Source organism: Crotalus tigris, unplaced genomic scaffold, assembly GCF_016545835.1.
Source record: "Crotalus tigris isolate CLP2741 ecotype Arizona unplaced genomic scaffold, ASM1654583v1 scf7180000017701.1507938, whole genome shotgun sequence".
NCBI classification, from domain to species: domain Eukaryota; kingdom Metazoa; phylum Chordata; class Lepidosauria; order Squamata; family Viperidae; genus Crotalus; species Crotalus tigris.
Genome location: NW_024096577.1, coordinates 425669 through 441513, shown reverse-complemented (window position 1 = coordinate 441513; position 15845 = coordinate 425669). Strand labels below are relative to the sequence as shown.

The 15845-nt window shown below is 41.1% G+C and overlaps 1 protein-coding gene across 12 annotated transcripts in view; it reads right to left on the bottom strand.

Moving 5' to 3' along the window:
• Positions 1-1679: 1679 nt before the first annotated feature.
• NWD1 (NACHT and WD repeat domain containing 1) overlaps positions 1680-15845 on the bottom strand; it is a 33185-nt gene continuing 19019 nt past the window's right edge. For 4 of the 12 annotated variants that reach the window (XM_039338469.1, XM_039338470.1, XM_039338472.1 and 1 more), the window contains 10 exons: positions 14312-14509; positions 13547-13669; positions 12455-12654; positions 11416-11688; positions 10391-10481; positions 9256-9410; positions 7983-8259; positions 4679-5235; positions 3623-3731; positions 1742-3297 (listed from right to left, as the gene is read on the bottom strand). In XM_039338469.1, coding sequence (XP_039194403.1) covers positions 3017-3297; positions 3623-3731; positions 4679-5235; positions 7983-8259; positions 9256-9410; positions 10391-10481; positions 11416-11688; positions 12455-12654; positions 13547-13669; positions 14312-14509 — 2264 coding nt within the window. In that variant the 3' untranslated portion in view covers positions 1742-3016. Of the gene's footprint in view, positions 3298-3622; positions 3732-4678; positions 5236-5747; positions 5816-7982; positions 8260-9255; positions 9411-10390; positions 10482-11415; positions 11689-12454; positions 12655-13546; positions 13670-14311; positions 14510-15845 lie in introns of those variants that run through there. The other 8 variants (XM_039338473.1, XM_039338476.1, XM_039338471.1 and 5 more) reach the window with 8 other exon arrangements.

Below are 15845 nucleotides of genomic sequence, written 5' to 3'. Positions count from 1 at the left end.
ACAAATTGGAAAGTATATCAAGGTTTGGACAGGATATTTTAGAGCAGTGGTTCTCAACCTGTGGGTCGGGACCCCATTTGGGGTCGAACGACCATTTCACGGGGGTCGCCAAACAAGGCTGTCTGCCATTTTTTTCCCTTTGGCCACGCCCCTGGCACCCAGTGATGTATAAGTGGTTGGGGGTCACCACAACATGGGAAACTGTATTATGGGGTTGCGGCATTAGAAAGGTTGAGAACCACTGTTTTAGAGCTTTTACATGTAGTTCTCAATATATGACCACAATAGGGATCAGAATTTCCATTGCTAAACAAGGCAGTTGCTAAATTAAAGTGGGAAAGAAATAGAATAACATAGAATAAAGAAGAATAAAGTATAATAATAATAATAATAATGATGAAAAATCACAAAAAGCAAAAATCATGTGTCTGCATAATCTCTGATAAGAAAGCTGTGTTAGCAAAAGCTGTATTAACAGTACATGAATGACCTAATGCATATTTAGAAACATTGTATAAAAGTAAAAACTGCCTTCATTGTATTCCCATGAGAAATGGACCTAACGTGTGAGAAAATATCTGAATGTTACACAAAGTAGATTCCATATACAATGTAAGATTCCATCTATGCTTCCTTTGTTCCTGAGAGAAAGAAACCTATAAAGCTTTAGTTTAGACCCTCCCCCTTGTTCAGAAATTTGCTGATTGTTAAGTCACTTCTGAACCTTTTTGCGCAAAAATAAAATCTCTCTTTCACCTTCGGAATTTCGTAAAAGCCCTTTATTTTTTTAAGGCTTTATTTTTCCACAAGAAAATGACTTGCATCCAATATTACAAACTTTTTCCCATGGTTATTAAGTAAATCACTGCAGTTGTTTGGTGAATCACATAGTTGTTAAACAAATGCATCTTCCCCCATTGACTTTGCTTATCAGAGGTTATCTGGAAAGATTGCAGTTGGTGATCACGACACCAGGACACTAAAGCATCATAAACACATGCAGGTTGCCAAATACCTGAATTTTGATCATATGATCATGGGGATACTGCAACAGTTGTAACTGTTAGGATCAATTGTAAGTCATTTTTTTCAGTGCCATTATAACTTTGAATGGTCACTAAATGAATGGTTGCAAATTGAGGACTACCTGTATTGGGTAAGCCAGTTTTACATCTCCTATCATACATTGTGATCAGAGAATTTTAACATAAATTTGATGAAACCAGTATTTCCACCCTGAAATTGGGAATTGATTATTCATGAAGAAACAATTTTATTGTATGCAGAGTGATAAGAGCTTGTGTGTTGTGAACAACTCTACATAATACATATAGTCCTTGACTTACATGCATACATGTATTTACGAAGGTTGCAGTGTGGTCCCCATTCACGATCTTCCCATTTGACTTCCAACAAGCAAAGTCAGTGGGGGAAGCTGGATTCACTTCACAACTACAGGATTCACTTAACAAGTGGATTGATTTGCTTAAATGCCAAAGCAAAAAAAGTCAGAAAATCAGGCACAACTCACTTAACAACTGCCTTGTTTAGCAATGGAAATTCTGGTGCCCATTGTGGTTGTAAGTGGAGGACTAATGCAGCTTTACAATTTAGCAAACATTTGAGATAGAAATTCTAGAGGTCTTTGTTCCTTTGTAAAAAGAATGGGGAATATACACTTATTTTGTAATATTTGGTTTATTTACAAATACATATGCATTTTAAACCCATTTTGTGTTCTGCAACATTTTCATTTGTAAGCGGCTCTTGAACTCCATCATTTTCCTTAATTAGAAGACGGCATTCATTGGGGGAAAAAATCCAGTGATTATGAAATAATTTTGTACACATATAATCCTGATGAGTCTTCAAACATTCAGCTACCTGCATTAAGAAAAAAATGATCAGAGCTAATCATGAATATCCAACATGGATGGAGTTAGGCAGTCTGGGATACATAGAACCAATCAGCTCTAATCTTTCCTGCAGCATCTAGGATGGCCTCCTACGGTACCATTGCTGAAAACCAGTAGTCCTGTTTCCTGCTGTCTTGAGGTAAGGAGCCCAAAGCATTTGTAATGAAAACTTAAAATAGGCTTGCTAAGAAAAAATAAATCCTATAAACATACTTCTTTATTTTATTTATATTATGATTTTCCCCATAGAATGAAAAGAAACAAAAGAAAGAAAGAAAACTGCAAAAGAGAAAGTCAAATTAAAAGATATATAAATGACTTCTAATCTTCAATAGATAGTTACAATCTTATTGCCCCTCCTCCATTTTAGATATTGCACAAGTCTTTCTTTTAATTCACATCTTTCTTCATCTTGAAATCCATAAATCATCATGTCATGTATTTCTTTTTCCAGTAAAAAGCCCATATAAGGTTTTCATAAAAGTTTTTGTTGTTATTTTCTTTGATCAAACAGGTCATTTTTGCCATTCCTGATAATTCTGACATTTTCACAATCTACTCCTCCATTATGGGGATACTCTTATTCTTCTAGTAAACTCATACAATACTTTCAAATCCCAGCAGGAAAAGAAATAGACTATCATTTTGCATTATGTAAGCTCCAGCAAATGTTAAGTGCAGCCTTCAGCCCTTAAAAGGTTGCTATCTCCTACATTAGGTAGTCATTCTTTTCTAGAACTCAGGGTTCAGTGATAATAAGGAAATAAGAAGAGCCAGTACGGACTAGTGGTTAAGGTGCTGGCCTAGGAACTGGAGACCATGAGTTCTAATCCCTCCCTAGGCTTGAAAAACCTTGGTGACTTTGAGCCAGTCACTCTCTCTCAGCCCAACCCACCTCATAGGGTGGTTGTTGTGGGGAAAATAGGAGGAGGGAGGAATTTTAGCTATGTTTGCTGCCTTGAGTTATTTATAAACAATAGTAAAGGCAGAATAATAAATACTCTAACTAAGGAAGTGAGGAAACAACTGAGTGAGGTTCACTTGTGGATGAATGACAAGACAGATATTCAAGTCACTCTTTCTCACTCTTTGTCGGTACTTCACACAATCCTACAAATCTGTGACAGCTTGTTGGTGATAGTTTGAGCATTCCTTAGATTCCCCCGAATCTCTCCTGGATCCTGTCTCTCTTTTGGCTGAGATTTCACTGTGTATGTTGCTTTAACACTGCTGAGCAGATCAGGATGAGAGCTGATGACCTGTGGGCAACAGAATCTCTCCCACATGAGGTAGCCAACTTGTGTTGTTGCAACGAAGCCTTCACCTGTTGACACCATTCTGGTAATTTTTGCATGCACAAACTGAACTGCTAAGAGGGCCCCTGTGGAAAATTGGAACATGCCATATGTCACAACAAGGAACTCAAATTACATTCAAACATTTTTTCCATCCCACAGCTTGTCAGCAGGAGGGATCGAGATAGCAGCTTCAATCACACAGTTGGAGCTACTAGTATCTTGAATTTTTTTACCCTGTCCCCCCCCCCCACACACACACCTGCTTCAACACCCTACCACACATTTGAAGGAGGGGAAAACACCTTTGTTTATTCCCCCAACTTTATGACAAGCTTTGCTTTGAGACTGCTACCATATAAGGTAACAGTGCCCAAAGTTGCAGGTTCCTAAAAATAACAAATTTCTTACCCCGTGAGACATCCCACACTGTAACACACTGATCCAAAGAGCTGGTGAACACGTACTGGTCATCCTTTGAAAAGCATGCACAGATAATGCCATGGGAAAAGGAATCTTGCTGGGAAGGAAGGAACAAACAAACAAACCAACAGCGTTTCAGAAAAGTAATCCAATTCAAGACACAGATCAGCAGGAGGGCAAACAGGAGACAGAGACTCCAGGTGAGTCTCTGGAGATAAACATAAAAGCCACTGTTGGACTGATTAAAAATTAAATTTTTCTAGAATTTTTCTTCAATGCAGTCAGATTTGGATTAGATTATCCACCTTTTAATTGCTTGAAAGCTGGATATCTGTGCCACTACCTATTCCCAGTAGTATTTGCCTTTAAAGTGGATTCTGCCCAAGTCCTCTATGGACCACAGAAACAAACTGTAGCCATAGCTAACCCACCTCTTTTCTGGAAACTAGTTATCTTTAGAATAAAAATTATGAATAATGGGCAGGAAAATATATCTAAATAAAGAGGGTACTCAGATCAATTTAACAGTAAGCTCTCCCCTCGATCACACTTAATTTCTTGTGACAACATAAATACAAAGTTGCATGCTTGTCATAGTACAGATGAGATTTGCAATTTCCTTCTTCTAGAGGTTATATATATATATATATATATATATATATATATATATATATATATGTAGGTCTCTACATACAAATACCCGCGAAAACCTCAGAAAACAAATATATATATATATATATATATTTTAATATCCCTATCTCAGATGTTTCCTGGGTCTCTCCCAGGCAAGTATTAACTAGATCTGATTCTGTTTAGCTTTTTCAGAATCAGCTAAGTGCTGCCAATTACTGCGACAAGTTTCATGTACTGAGATTGAGATTTGAGGAAATGTTCATGTTTTAATTCCTCATCATGGCAGCTGTTCTGAGACTTTCTAATGTTAATGCTCCTCTGTTCCCTTAGGTTCGCCTTCCATCTCTACTCTAATACCAGTTCTACATTCTAATTGGACGTATCAACTTTCTGCAAGAGCAGAAATCCTACCTTCTGGAAAAACATCTGGTGTTCCCAGGAACAGAGCTGAACATCCCAGAGACACAGCAGTGAATCTTCTGAACCACTCAGCAGCCATTTCTCTCCATGGCTGGTCTTCAGGCAGGTGATGCAGTTCCCATGAGCTTCTAGTGGGAACACGTGGGCCTCCAAGCAATAGTATGTGAAGAGCTCCCCATTGGTCATTCCATAGAGCACTCGGTATCCAGACAGAAGAGCCACACTAGAAATTGTTGCTCCAGGGATCTGTGTGTAAAAGGTGTAAGCCGGCCGGTCAATCAAGAGACCCTGTTCTTCCTGATGCAAATCCAGTACCTGCACAAGATCATCACAGGCAACTGCCAGCTGATCTTCATTCTGAGTGAGTGCCAGGTTGCAGATAGGCTTTTGGTTCTCTGCTGGAGGGATGCAACCAACATCTTGCCTGGAATCCAAGGGAAACACCAGCACTGTTCCAGAAACCAGTCCAACAAAGAGAAGATTCTTCTGCTCAGCCACTTCCAGACACTGGACTGGAGCCGATGCATCCAATTTATCATGCTCCTTTCCTGATGGAGACAAATGTCAGCTGTAAGGACCTACCTCAAATCCCTCTTCCCAAGAAAGCAGAACTCCTGGAACAGCATCATTCCGAAATGAACTTTTATTAGGAGAAGTTGATAGCAGGCATAGAAGGCAGGATCTGAGAGTTTCCCGCATGAATCAATAGGTTAAAAGAGCAAGTAGCAATCCCCTTCCCCCAACAGTCCATCTGGTCAGTTCAAATGAGCCAATCCCTAGGTGTGAATCCGCTGTGGGAATGGGGTTGGTAAGACACCATTCCCAAGGCTGTTCGTGCCTGTTCTTCCGGCAGCTAGAGATAAGGCAGATGGCCGGAGGCACATTCCATTCTCACCCCAGGCTGGCATCAAGGGAAATAGATAAAAAAGCAGGCAGATAGAGGAAAGCGGAGAGGATACATTGTAGCTCCCATAGCTTCCCCCTTCCCCCCCAGGAGTATGGCAGAACTCACAGGAACAGAGAATAAGGAAATCACCCCTCCCAACAATTGGGTTCTGACCTCAGCAAGCTGATCCCTCCTGTTATAGGTCCTCCTTACGACCACAGATGGGACCGGAATTTCTATGGCTAAGCAAAGCAATTGTTAAGCAAGTAGTGTCTGATTTTACAACCATTTTTTGCTGCAGTTGTTAAGAAATCACTGCGATCATTAAGAGAATCCAGCTTCCCCCACTGTTTGCCAGAAGCCAGCTGGGAAAGTGCCAAATGGTGGCACCTTAGAGGTCTTCTAGTCCAACCCTCTTCTCAGGCAGGAAACCCTATACCATTTCAGACAAATGACTATCCAGTCTCTTCTTAAAAACCTCCAGTGTTGGAGCACCCACGACTTCTGGAGGCAGGTTGTTCCACTGATTAATTATTCTAACTGTCAGGAAATTTCTCCTTAGTTCTAGGTTGGTTCTCTCCTTGATTAGTTTCAAGACATTATCTCAATGCCATTTTCTGGGAAACACAAGGCAGGCAGTTCTATTGCCCGAATAGCTAGTTTTTTAACAGCAGCTAGTTAGTCCCTGGACAAAATGGTTGATTAGATTAAATTCTTAGGTCCTCGTGGAAAAAATCATAGAGAAAGAAAAAAAACCTCATGCTTCAAATCTATTCTACAGGAATATGGAAGACGGGAAAGTGAAAAGCACCTGCCTGTGTGCACATATGTGTGTATAGAAGTGCGTATTTTTCTCATTGTTCAATATTGGGATATTGTTATTTTTATTACTGATGTTTTCAAATGTATTTTTATTCTTAGAGATCTTTTAAAATCCATAAACTCCATAAAGTTCATGAGCAACGAGGAAGTGGACAAATTGCACAAAAAAATAAATAAATAGTATAACAAATAAATGAAATTAAGCTACATCAGTGGCAGAGCAGGAACAGACATGGCCCCTTCTTCCTTTTCTTAGTCTCCCCAATCCTTGTTTGAATGCCAGGCTGTACTCCACCCTCCCAAATCCTATAGTGTTCCTTAATTTAAAATAAACGGATGGATGGAAAGAAAAGTTGCAATCTCCCCATCAGTTTTATGTCCAATAATGCTTCTGAGCCTTGCATAGGCAGCATAGCATTCTCAGAAAGAAAGAAAAAACTGGTGAACTATTATCTATGGAAGATAGGTCTTGCTATCAGAGCCATGGTGGCACAGTGGTTAGAATGCAGTACTGCAGATTAACTCTGCATTCCCACTGCCAGGAGTTCAATCCCGACCAGTTTACAGTTGAGTCAGCCTTCCATCCTTCTGAGATCAGTAAAATGAGGATCCATATTGTTGGGGGCATTATGCTGACTCTGTAAACTGCTTAAAGAGGGTTGTAAAGCACTAAGAAGTGGTTTATAAGTCTAAGTGCTCTTGCTATCAGAGGGGCCATATCTACAGTTACAGGGCTATCTGCAATTGTCTCTGCCCTTCTGGCTCAGTCTGGTAGGTGGATGTGCTCCATTATCCCATCAATTTTTAAACTATGACATTGCCAATAGTGGAAAGGGAGAGACATAGTCCTTGGAGATTTCATCTAAATCCGTCTGCTTTCTGGCAAGTCACTTTTTTTTAATTGAAATTTTTATAAAAATTTTACAATAAAATTCCTCCCTACCTCTCTCCCTCCCCCCTCCCACTAATCCCCCCCCTTCCCAGAGCTGAATACAGAGCTAAAAACAACAAAAAACATAAAAAATTAAATAAACACCAAACAATTGTACATAAATCCTAAAAAATTTTAAACCCCTTTAACTCCATTACAATAAAATCAACAAATCTAAACATAACAACTTTATACAATAAGTTATTCAAAAGCTAAATAATACTTTCTAATCCCATATTTGTTCTGAACAAAATTTACCCATCTTTTCCATACAGAGTTGTATCTCTCTTGTGAGTGGTCTTTCAGATAAGCCGATATTTTTGCCATTTCTGATAAATAAGAAACTTTAAGAAACCATTCCTCTAAGGTAGGCAAGGAGTCTTTTCTCCAGTATTGCCCAATCAATAACCTTGCTGCCATAATAAAATTCAACATTAAAATAATCTCTTTACCATCACAATCTTCAATAATACCTAACAAAAATAATTGTGGTGTGAATTCTGGCAAGTCACTTTGTGAATGGGCGAGACTCTCTGTTAAAGCTATTTTGCAAGGATGTCCCTGACATGCTCTCCAAACTCCAATTGCCTCCTTCTGTTCTGGAGCATTTGACCCAAAATTTATCTGCTAAACATTTGGGCAGGTGTATCACTTACCTGCCTCTGTATCCCAAATGACAACATTAGAGCTGCAGTAAGCTTGGGGAAAATAAATGTATTTGGCATTGTGGGAAAGCCCAATGCAACGCTTGCTTGCCATACAAGGTGGGAGTAGTTTGTGCTTGCGATCACAGCTAAGGTCCCAGATTCTGAGATAAGATGTGTGGCAAGAAGCTGATACCAGCGTGACATCCCAGAGAGCCAGGTGTGTAGAAGGCATCCCTGTATCAGTCAGAACATCTGTCAGCAAACCCTGTTTTGCTAAACACCAGACCTAGGTAGAAGAAGAAGCATACTAAGAAAGGAGACAATTTCATTGCATGGTGGGGCTCATTGAGACAAACAGGTTTATGAGCCAAAGAACCAGGTATAAAGATTTGGGTCTCAGATGCTAGAAAAATACTCTGTAAAGTCCAAGAGTAGTAAAACATCATGGCTGTACTTGGTACGATCCTATGCATTTATTTAAAAGTTCTTCCCAATTAAAAGAAAAATACTTCTAGAGTGGTGATAAATAACCTGTCCTCTAGAGCAGCAGCCCCAAACCTTTTGGGCATCAGGGACCAGTTCTGTGGAGAAAGGTTTTTCCATGGACCGAAGAAGGCGCAGTTTTGTGTACTGCCTGTATCTCACGGATGGTGCTTTACATGTTTGCGCGGCCCGGTTTACTGGTATGCTGCAGATTGGGGACGCCTGCTCTAGTGCAGCAAACTTGGCGATTTTAAAACATGTGGACTTCAACTGTTGGCTGGGAGATTTCGGGAATTGAAGTCCACATGTCTTAAAGTTGCCAAGATTGAGGAACTGTGTTCTAGAACACGTGACTTCCTAGCCAGCTTTCTTTGTAGCCCTTAAATCTTCCCTCATCTCTAACTGCTGACAAGTAGTAAAATAATTTTCTATCCCTTTGGGCTATGAAAACTTGTCCTAATAAGTCTGATGAAGGCTGTTCCTTCAACAATTTGTGACACAGCAATGGTTTCTGGACTAGCTAGCTTCATTTTGTGTCAATTCTTCCGTCTGGGCTGAAGGGAACCAGGGAAAATTCTTCTCACAAGTCCTAAACTAATCAACTAAGCTAATCCCTTATGTATGATTGGAACTTCAGTCCTTCTTACATGCATCATGTGTGCGACATATGTAGCTTTAACTATACAGTGACCAATTTGAGTTGTTTCCTTTCTTTACCCCCTCCCCCCATCATAGAATGCCCTTGCCTTAGTCACACGTGAAACACACCTGTTTTGCAACATTATCCTCTGCCTCTTACCCATATGCATTCATCCTGGGAGCTTGTGACGATAATGCTATTGTCTGTTGAAATAGCAGCTGCACAAACCTCAGCAGAATGCAGCAAATCTGAGGGCAGGAGTTGATGGAATCCTGTCACATTGCCCAAAAAAACTCTTACACAGTGCCCAACACCTGGAACAATGCAGTGTACAAAATGAGATAACGGCATCCGTAATAAATGCAATGTTAAAATGATGATGCAAGCATGATGGTGGCATCATGAAAAGCTTGCAAATATATGGGTCATGTAAGAAATGAGCAATACATCACATGTCAGGTTCTGCTCTGGCACTTTTGTGTATAAAAAGCTCAATGCATTGGCAAATAATCCAACTGAACCATGGTTTATGCATCCAGATTGACACACATTCCTGCCAAGACAATAGATACCTGCCACTCCTGCCAAGACAATAGCCAGCAATCATAGTTTTGGGAGTGTGGTGGTTTTTTATTTTTTGGATGTAAGAGAAAGCTTTATGTGCATAGAAACTATGTCTTGGAAGTAGACTATGACAGGGCTATACCCAATGCCCTCCTTAATTCATCTCTAACTCCCCCCAACTTCTTATTTACAAAATTAAATGGGAAACTGGCATAAAGCAAAGTACCAGCATCTAGCACTGTCTTGATTTATCAGAATACCTCCAGTCTCAACACAGATGCACAGTTTGGGTGCTAAACTGCTAAAAACAAAAATCAGAGACAAAGGTAACTAGAATATAGAAGGCATCTGGGAGGGGATGATGAGAGACCATGGAGGGACCTTTCTGGTGAATGGATATTTTATGGTTAACTGCAGCCATTGTAGAAGAACAACCCAACATTGCATTTTATCTTTTGTAAACCATAAGAAGTCTGTATGCATTGGTAACAGACAGATTTAAGTAATAATAACAACTACGACAACATATGCTGAAAACTACAAATGTGCCCACTGGCAAAAAAAAGTTTGGTAGTTTTTGCCAAATGTCAAGTGATTAAAGCCAATCTTCTTGGCTTGCAGAGATTAGAAGATCAGCATTAGCCTCCGCCACTACTTTGTTGATACGATACAGCTATTAAATAACATTATTAACCAATGTAGGGTAAGTGAGCAGGAAATTCACTCAAACCTGTTGCCAGGAGAGATTCATCTTTTGAAAGCACCACAAAGCTGATCCTTCCTGGGAGCTTTTCCAGGAGGCTGTGCCCATCAGAAGAGATCTGTCAAGAGAGGCACCAAGGAGGTGGTTGATTGAATAATAAAAGATCCCATCCTCTTTCTTGGATATAAGAGAAAAGGAAGGAGTTTTAACTGTGGGAAATAAGATGTTCTATATATTCTAAATAAGAAGTTCCCACCCCCAGGCTGTGAGCTGGTACAGGACCACAGCCCATTCAGAACTGGGCCATGCAAGGGGTGGGCGAGTGCGGTCACATGCAGCTCCACTTGCGCGAGTGGCGCAGGTGAGCCCATGTGCACACGAAGCTCCATTTGTGTGAGCTCATGCAAATGAAGCTGCATGAGCACTTGCCCACTGCTCAGACACAGCCATCTTGTCTTCCCCCTCCCGGCCGCCGCCGGTGGTTCACAAAGCCGGAAAGGTTGGTGACCACTGCTCTAACTCCAGTCATTATTATCTCCAAGGAGGGCCAGCACAATGCTGCTTAAAAACCTGAGGAGGACAGGGATGGACTTTTTTTGCCACAGTTGTTAAGTGAATCACTGCAGTTGCTAAGTGAATCTGGTTCCCCAATCGACTTTGCTTGTTGGAAGCTAGCTGAGAAGGTTACAAATGGTGATCACGTGACCCTGTGATGCTGCAACCATCATAAATACATGTCAGTTGTCAAGCTCCTGAATTTTGATCACATAATCGGGATGCTGAGATGGTTGTAAGTGCAAGAGCCTGTTGTAAGTTACCTTGGGGGGGGGGCATTGTAAATTCAAATGGTCATTAAATGAATAGTTGTAAGTTGAAAACTACCTGTAAGGCCCTAACACCAAAAGGCTGCTGAAACCTGAAATAAGATTTCCCAAGGCATCTGCAAGAAAACCAAAACACTGGTGCAGCCCACTGTTCCCGCATCCAAAGATATCTCTTGGGTGACCCATGTTCCCTTTCCCCGAGAAGAGACATGGCAGAAGAACAAGCACCATCAAGAGGGAGCCCTTGCTGAAGCCGGCCACCATCCTGCCCAACGTGTGGAGCAATACACTGCATGTCGGTATCTCTTCTTCCAGCCCTATCAGTTCCTGCTTGGAGTGTAGCTGTCCGCTGATGCTGTCCCACAGGCAGAAGACACCCCGTTCAGATACCGTCACAACCACCAGCCTCGGTACAAACACAGTTCCACAGAGCCACTGGTCTGGAGGCTCAGCAGAGATCTGGAAAATGGGTACAGCTGTCTCCAGATGCCAAGCGCTGACCTGGAGCAGGAGGAAAAACCCGTTCAAGCTCTCCTTCCATTTTTACCCTCTTCTCTCTAAAGCACTTTTTTTTCCTATGAATAGAGAGCAAACAGCTCTTCTTTATCGTCTCTAAGCTTAAGGAGATGACCTCCAAGGTCCCTTCCAACTTTGTTATTATTAAGAAGTTTGAGCAGCAATCCCAGGAAATCTGCTAAGAAGTGAACCAATAATCTGGTAGAAGATCAATTTCTGTCTTTAACTGCAGAGGTGGATACATAGATGTGTATTGTTGGTTCCCAAATTCAATTTTGTCCTCACAGCAAAGTTAACCCATTCTTCTCCAGAGTGTCTTAGACTCCATCTCCCATCATTCCCAGATATAATGATCTATGGTTAAAAATGATGGGTGCTGTTTCCATCTGGAGGGTCAGTCTTTCCCTACTCCCTCTATCATCCAAATAATACTCTTAGAGGCTTGTTAATGCCAATGCAGAGATTGTGCATTTGTTCCTGAGAATCTCACATAGATTTCTTTCTTTCTTCTCTCTTTCAATAATTTTCTGAAGGCGCAACCAGAATTTAGCTCCTGAATTTGGCTTCTCTTTGTGATCCTGATTCTCCAGAGTATTTCCTCTTCCAGATTACCAGAGTATCCAAAAAGGAATTCTCAATATATTATTTCATTACTCTCTTGCTCTCTGCTCTGAAGACCCCTGCCCATATTTTGCACCTGCTTCATTGTTTAGCTGCCCCCTCCCCTCCATATGCATGGTGGGTTCCATACCTCTAAACCTGATGCCCAGTATATCATCTGATTCTTTTCATCAATGTGCAGCTGGCAACACCTCAGCTCTCCAGGGTGAACATTGTGGATAGAAAATTCCTCACTGGCAGAATCCAGACACCACAAGCGCAGTGTCCGATCCATGGCCACCGAGGCAGCACGGGACCCCTTCCCAAATAATTTCACACATTTCACTTCAGCTGCAAAAGAGAAAAGATAGGGCAAGGAACATCCTCAGAAGAGGATGTCAGCCAGTACACTCACAAATCTGATTACAAATCAAGATAAACAACTTGTATCCTTGTAGTTACAGGTCCTTGTAGTTTGAAATCAAAATTGTGGCTTCAGTCATGTGGTTGTGATTGCCACCTTGCCTTTTTTTAACCCCTCGATCTATAGACACTCCTGTTCCCCAATTAACCTAATAGCCTGTGGCTTAGTTGGTAGAAGAAAAATGGGATTATAACAAACAATTCATAGCAATATTTCCTATTCCAGTATACTGAGTAGCAGACAGAAAGAAGGCAGTGGACAATGGACCCCAGAGTTTTATTTATCTGCAGCAATGTGATATATATATCTGATAAGGCATATCAGATTTCGGATTAAACATTCATATAAATTAATGCTCTGATGGGTCTTGAAAACCACCTCAAGAGTTTCAGAACTTCAAAGGAAAAATTTAGAACAGCGTTCTTCTGGGCAGAAATGCCCAAGACAGAAACTTTAGGTTTTTTTTCTTCAATGGATAGCCTTAGGGAGTTGCCAGCTGAATTAACTTTGCCCTGTGGCTAACAATGCATACCCATATCACGTGTCACGTTTTGCTTCACATCCAAGAAACGTCTTCAATTCTGAACTGAACTGAAAGTCCAGTTGTCTTTGGAAAAGCAGCTTTGGGACAACCATGACCTGGATGATTGAGAAGCCTAGCCTAATGTGTGAATTGAACCCAGCCACTGAGATTACCCTCAAAGTGTTTACCTCTAGTTCACATAAATAACTCTGATCTGCTTTCTGTGCTGTCATAACTGGGATCAACTAGAGCCCCTGATGGAGGTTGGCTGTAAAAATGGCCTTTTAGTGACTCACCAGAGTGTCCTGTTAGGACATGTCGCACAGTAAAATCTTCCATGTCCCATATGATCATAGAACCAGCCAGAGAACCACCCAGAAGCAACTTTTGGTCAAGGTTGAATTCTAGGATTGAAATGCCTGCAAGGAGAAAGGGGGGGGGGGAGAGAGATTTGAAGAATTAATGTGGCAGATAGGGTTTGATTCAAGTGGAATGTCTGGTCCTTTTTTTGACCTTCAGAAGGTAAACAGTCTACTTGAGTGTCCCAAGGCAACTGGACGGTCCGGTTTTTTAACCTTAAAAATGTTTAGCTTCTCATCCAAGAAGCTTCTTCAGAACTTGGATGAGAAGCGAAATGTTCTCAACAAAAAAAAAAAAAAAAAATCAAGAAAGTCCAGTTGTCTTTTGGAAAAGTACCTTTGGGACAACCATGACCTGGATGATTGAGAATCTCCATAGCCTGCTTGGGATTTAATCTGACACCCTGCATGTTTCCTTGCCCTGTGATAATATCCACCCTCCTATAACTTTTCCCACATGCTGCCCCATAACAGTTCTTAGATTGGGTGGAAAGTGGATGGATCCAAGATCATCCAGTGAGCTTCATGGAACTTTAGTATTCAAAGGTTTCTCCACTCTAATCAAGACATTTGGAGGATTTAAGTGGGCATCCATAAGCCCCCCCCCCCATGCAAAGAGTTAGCTACACAATGCTTTTTTCTATGATGAAGTGGGAGAGATGAATAGTAATTATGACTTGTTAGGCAAACAGACTATTCTACCTTTAGGGAATCCAGGCAGCGTTTTGCACAGAGGTCCTCCAGGTGGATGGAAAAATCCAGAGCGAGGGATGAGGACAGGATGGGGCCAAACACCAAACCAGCTCTCACACTGCTCACATACATTCCCAATGATCTTAGGGTAAGATGGCCTGAGGAAAAACAGCCGTGACAACATCTCCGTGTAGATCATACTCACTTCTGCAGAAGGACAAAGATAGGAGATGTGGAACCATCTTCTATTTGTGTTCTGTTAGCTAAAAAAGAGATTCAGAATTTAGTGAAAGCCTAGCCCACCTCAATGGTGGGATTCAAATTACATTAATGGCAATGATCCAAGAATAAAGATGAGGGCTGGAGTGGTAGATATGAGTGAACAGAACTATGGATCCTTTCCTCAACCAGATCAATGGTAGTTCATTGATTTGGCATGAGGAACATTAAACAAATAACAGAGTTGGAAGGGACTTTGGAGGTCTTCTAGTCCAACCTCCTGCTCAACCAGGAGATCTTATACCATTTCAGACAAACGGTTTTCCAATCTCTTTTTTAAAACCTCCAGTGATGGAGCACCCAAAACTTCCAGAGGCAATCTGTTCCATTGATTGATTGTCCTCACTGCCAGGAAATTTCTCCTTATTTCTAGGTTAGTTCTCTCCTTGATTATTTTCCATTCATTGCTTGTTGTCCTGCCCTCAGGTTCTCTGGAGAATAGATTGACACCCTCCCTCTTCTTTGTGGCAGCCCCTTAGATATTGGAAGTTTATTGGATGTTGGACTCTGCATTTATTAATTTCAACACAAAGGCTAGCCACATCCATTTAAATAAACTGACTGAAATGGAATCAAGTGTAAGACACAAAACAAATAATCAAGGCTTACTGCAATGATTATTAGACAGACTATGCATTAGTCACAGCTGCTGTAAGCATACAGGTAAAGGATCTCAAATTACTAGAGGTAAAGGAGCTCTGGTTACTCCCTGCACCTGTTCTTCGGGAACCAAAAGGAAGGAATAAAGCAATAAAACTGGGAGGAAAACATCTTCCTTCAATCAAGAGAAGGAGGAAGTTTGGAAATGTCAGACACCAAGAAGAAAAAAACATTTCCCATTGCATCTTATTATCCTAATAAGATAACAAACTTTGACCTTATATCTCTCTATATATCAGCTTGATTCAACTGATTCCTCTCACTGAAGGACTGATTTTCCCCGCACTGCAGTTGGCAGCCTTGTTGACTAGACTAGGAACCATGATGGTGGAGTGGTTAGAATGCAGTATTGCAGGCAAACTCTCCCCATAGCCAGGAGTTCGATCCTGACTCGCTCAAGGTTAATTTAGCCTTCCATCCTCCTGAGGCTGGTAAACGAGGAGCCAAATTGTTGGGGACCATACACTGACATTGTAAACTGCTCATAGAGTGCTGTAAAGCACTATGGAGCGATATGTAAGTCTAAGTGGTATTGCTATTGCTAGACTGGACATTGACTGGACAAGGTTCTTGGGAGTCATTCCCAAACTACAAGGGTGGCAAT